Source organism: Octopus bimaculoides, chromosome 7 (assembly GCF_001194135.2).
Source record: "Octopus bimaculoides isolate UCB-OBI-ISO-001 chromosome 7, ASM119413v2, whole genome shotgun sequence".
In the NCBI taxonomy this organism is placed as follows: domain Eukaryota; kingdom Metazoa; phylum Mollusca; class Cephalopoda; order Octopoda; family Octopodidae; genus Octopus; species Octopus bimaculoides.
Genome location: NC_068987.1, coordinates 85,598,316 through 85,602,238, shown reverse-complemented (window position 1 = coordinate 85,602,238; position 3,923 = coordinate 85,598,316). Strand labels below are relative to the sequence as shown.

General features: G+C 33.9%; 1 protein-coding gene across 1 annotated transcript in view; it reads left to right on the top strand.

Annotated features, from left to right (window-relative positions):
- Positions 1-3,923, top strand: part of LOC106884069 (sodium- and chloride-dependent glycine transporter 1) — a 228,219-nt gene that overhangs the window by 199,729 nt on the left and 24,567 nt on the right. The window contains exon 10 of the mRNA XM_014935287.2: positions 341-441. Within this exon, the coding sequence (XP_014790773.2) occupies positions 341-441 (101 nt within the window). The remainder of the gene's footprint in view (positions 1-340; positions 442-3,923) is intronic.

Here is a 3,923-nt window from a genome sequence, read left to right as displayed (position 1 = left end):
ATATATATATATATATATACACATACACGCCTGTATACTTGCATTCATATCTACACCCATAGAGTCGCAGGCATGTACATACATGCCTATGTACTTACATACACAGTGGAAGCAATAAACGATACATTTAATAAATGGACAACACAGCGCTAACAATGCACAATATATTTTTCTACCTCACGATTAAAAATCAACATCGAAGCCAAATATTTACCAGAACGGAATATAGAATATATTAACAATTAATTGCATATTGATTTTCTTTCAATGTTTCCAATAATAATTTTTCTTGTTTTCTTTTTCTTTTATTACTTTTTCATCAAATCATGAAACTTAATAGGTTTTGAAAATTTTTCTGATGATATCAAGATGATGCTTGGTAAAGCACCAAACCTCTACTGGAAAATATCATGGAAATATTTATGTCCTACATCGATTATTGTAAGTACAAATGTTCTTTTTATTGTAATGAGCTTTCAATATATGACGAAACCCAAATTCATAAATCTCTATTATTTATTTAGCAGTGTACATCAGTCATTTCAAATTCGAACGTTTTCAATCCAAATTTTTCCCTTCTCACACATTAAGCAATGTAAGAACAAATTTTGTTTTCATTTTCACAGCTCTGTTATTGAGTTCATATTTTCTAATTTTAAAATCCTCATCATTTAATAACTTCCATATCATTCAACAACTACGATCGGTGAGTAACTTTGATGTAACGTATTTTAAAATGTCATTTGTTTGTCACGACGCCTGTGTGTTCGAGTGCTATATATCTAATAAACATACCAATGGAGCAAAATCGATAACATAACAGAAAATTTCTTTTGAATAACAAATCAAGTCCTTGAGTTTCACTTTTATCACTCTTATTTGTAGAAAGGAACATGTAATATACATTTCATTGAGGTCCACATTTCGAAACCCAAGTTTAGAAACCCAAGATTTCTTACGAGCCCATCAGTTAATATTACTGAGACTGTCATAACAGCGAATAGTTGTAGCAAGAATTCCATCTGTATAATTGTAGGCAGTAATGGCTGTTAATTAGGTTGTATTCTTTAAAACTCATTTAGACCATGTAGGGAAAACGCAGAGTTTTGTTTGCCTTTTGTAGTGTGCTTTTGAATTTTCAAAAGCATAAAATCGACGAGATATTTCAGATGAAAATTACTGAGAGTTTCTACCAATCAACCCGCATTTCTTAGTGAATAACAATCACAGCATCTCATAATATCGGGTGATTAACGGATTATTGCACTAAATGGCAAAGTGTTGATAACAGTCATAAACATATTGCGTGATATGGATTTCGTACAAAGAATTCTGTTCGCCGCCAACATATGTATAGTTATAACAGCTGATGTCTCCGCTTCGAAATTCGAAAAGTCAGTATCATTTATGATAGGTGCAAGTGTAGCTGTGCTGTAAGGAGTTTGTTTCCCAACTGCATGAGTTCAGGTTCGTTCCAATTGCGCGGCAACTTGGGCAGCTGTTTTCAACTGTAGCCTCGGATCGACCAAAGCCTTGATGGCAGATTTGATAGAGGGAAACTGGAAGATGCCCGTCGTATATGTATATACATGTGTGAGTGTATGTGTGTGTGTGTGAGGGTGTGCGTGTGTGTGTTTGTACCACACCACTGGTGCGAGTGTGTCTATGGTCCCTGTAATCTTGCGGCTCAGCAAAAGGCGAGTGATAGAATAAGTCCAGGCTTTTAAAAAATATATTATTCCTTCAACTAAAACTCTTCCATGCAGTGCCCCAGCATAGCCGAAGTCTATACATAGATACACACATATATATACATACATACACACATATATATACATACATACACACATATATATATACATACACACATATAAACATGACAGACTCACTTACAGGTTCCGTCAATCAGATTCACTCACGAGGCATTGGTTGATCTAAGACTACTGTCAAAAGGACCACTCCATCGGTTACGACGACGAGGGTCCCAGCTGATACGATCAACGGAACAGCTTGCTCGTGAAATTAACGAGTAAATGGCTGAGCACTCCACTGACACGTGTACCCTTAACGTAGTTCTCAAGGAGATTTAGTGTGACACAGAGTGTGACAAGGCCGGCCCCTTTGAAATACAGGTACTACTCATTTTTCCAGCTGAGTGGAATAACAGTAAATAACACTTGACAAAGGTGCTGTGCAGTGGGATTGAACTCGAACTAATGTGGTTGGAATGCAAGCTCTTTATCACACAGTCACGCCTTCACTCACCAACGTGGAGACAGTATGTGTTGATACATTTGCTAGTCGTATACATGACTTTATATCAAGGAAAAAGTTTTTGAAATTCAAGAAATATATTGCAACTCGCAAGGGCAGCATTACTTAAACGCTGATGATTCTAGCAAAGAAAAGAATGAAAACAGATTTTTATGTAATTTAAAGAAAAAAGTGTCTGGAAAATATTTTATAAGTATACAGAGAATGTTTGATCTTGAGTTACTCATTTTGAAACAACCATTAGATATAAAATATATTATGAAAGAAAAAAAAGACTTCGTAACGTGGCTTGGAGGTAGGAGGAATTATTAATTAAATTATAAATCGGTTGCGGCGTTTTTTTTTCTTTTTAGGAGAGATGCTACCAAATTCCTTACATATGGAGTATTATATTTACGTGAGATATGAGAATATAACATTAACGACATATTTTTCCTTACTTTGCTGTGAAGTTGGCTTGCAAAAATATTAATGAATTTTTTAAATAATTTAATAATCACAGAGCATGTGTGATCAGCTCAAAAACAAGCTAGCGAAAGAGCATTTTTGATACGTAGCCAAGTCTAAAGTTTGAGTATTTTCTTTGATAGTTACTAGGAAACTATTAAGTTAGTATTTTCGATTTCCAAACATCGATGATTATCATATCTGGAAACGCTTGGTTAAAACATGTAGAACCTTTGATGTATATACATGTATATGGCAAATCACAGACGTTAACTTTTTAATTTATGCATTTGCGTATACGTCTACTTGATGTATATGTGTGCCTATGGTAAATGTTTTTGTTTTTGCTTTACATTGGATAACGAAAAATCATAAATAGATGTATGTGCGAAAAGATATCTTCACATAGAAACAGATACTATTTGTGTATGTGTACATACGCGTGTTCTTACACGCGTGTGTAAACAAATAGTATCATGTACAGATTGACATATTGTAAGTTTTAGTGAAACAGTTATGTGTATGATTAGTGAAAACTATATTGAATTAAGAGTGTTAGAGACATAACAAGAACGAATTTCTTTGTTATATTTATAGTTATGTATGAGCTTCAAAATGCTTTCTAAGGTAGAGCAATTTGAAAATCTTAATGTTATATCTGCCATAGCTATTGGTGATTAACAAATACACATTGTTGCTTATTGATATTTCACCAGCTCTCTGTCGGAGTTCTTCAATAGTTGAAGAATATCTTTAGTCGATTTCCATATTTGAAATTGTTGAAATTCAGAGAAAACATCATCTAGGTGTTAGCTTTATGGTTTCTATGTTTGAGGTGATTTTTATTACGCCTATTTGTTGCTATATTTATTATGCATACATACGTATATACATACATATATACATTTATAAATATGTATATATTTACATATATGTGTATACATATATACATATAAAAGAAGTTGTGGGACTAGTAGCAGTAGCAGTAGTTGTTTTTTGCAGTTGTTGTTGTTGATGCTGCTGCTGCTGTTGTTAGATTTTTAACTTAAATTTTCAGTTTCATATTCTGAACATTTCTCTTATTCGTGACACGAGAAAATATAATCGACTTCGTTGCAGCTGATGCTTTTGCATAGCTTCCAGAAAGAGCTAGCCGCTCACTCTCCTGTTGTCTGTCTGTCGGTCAATCTGTCTGTCGGTCA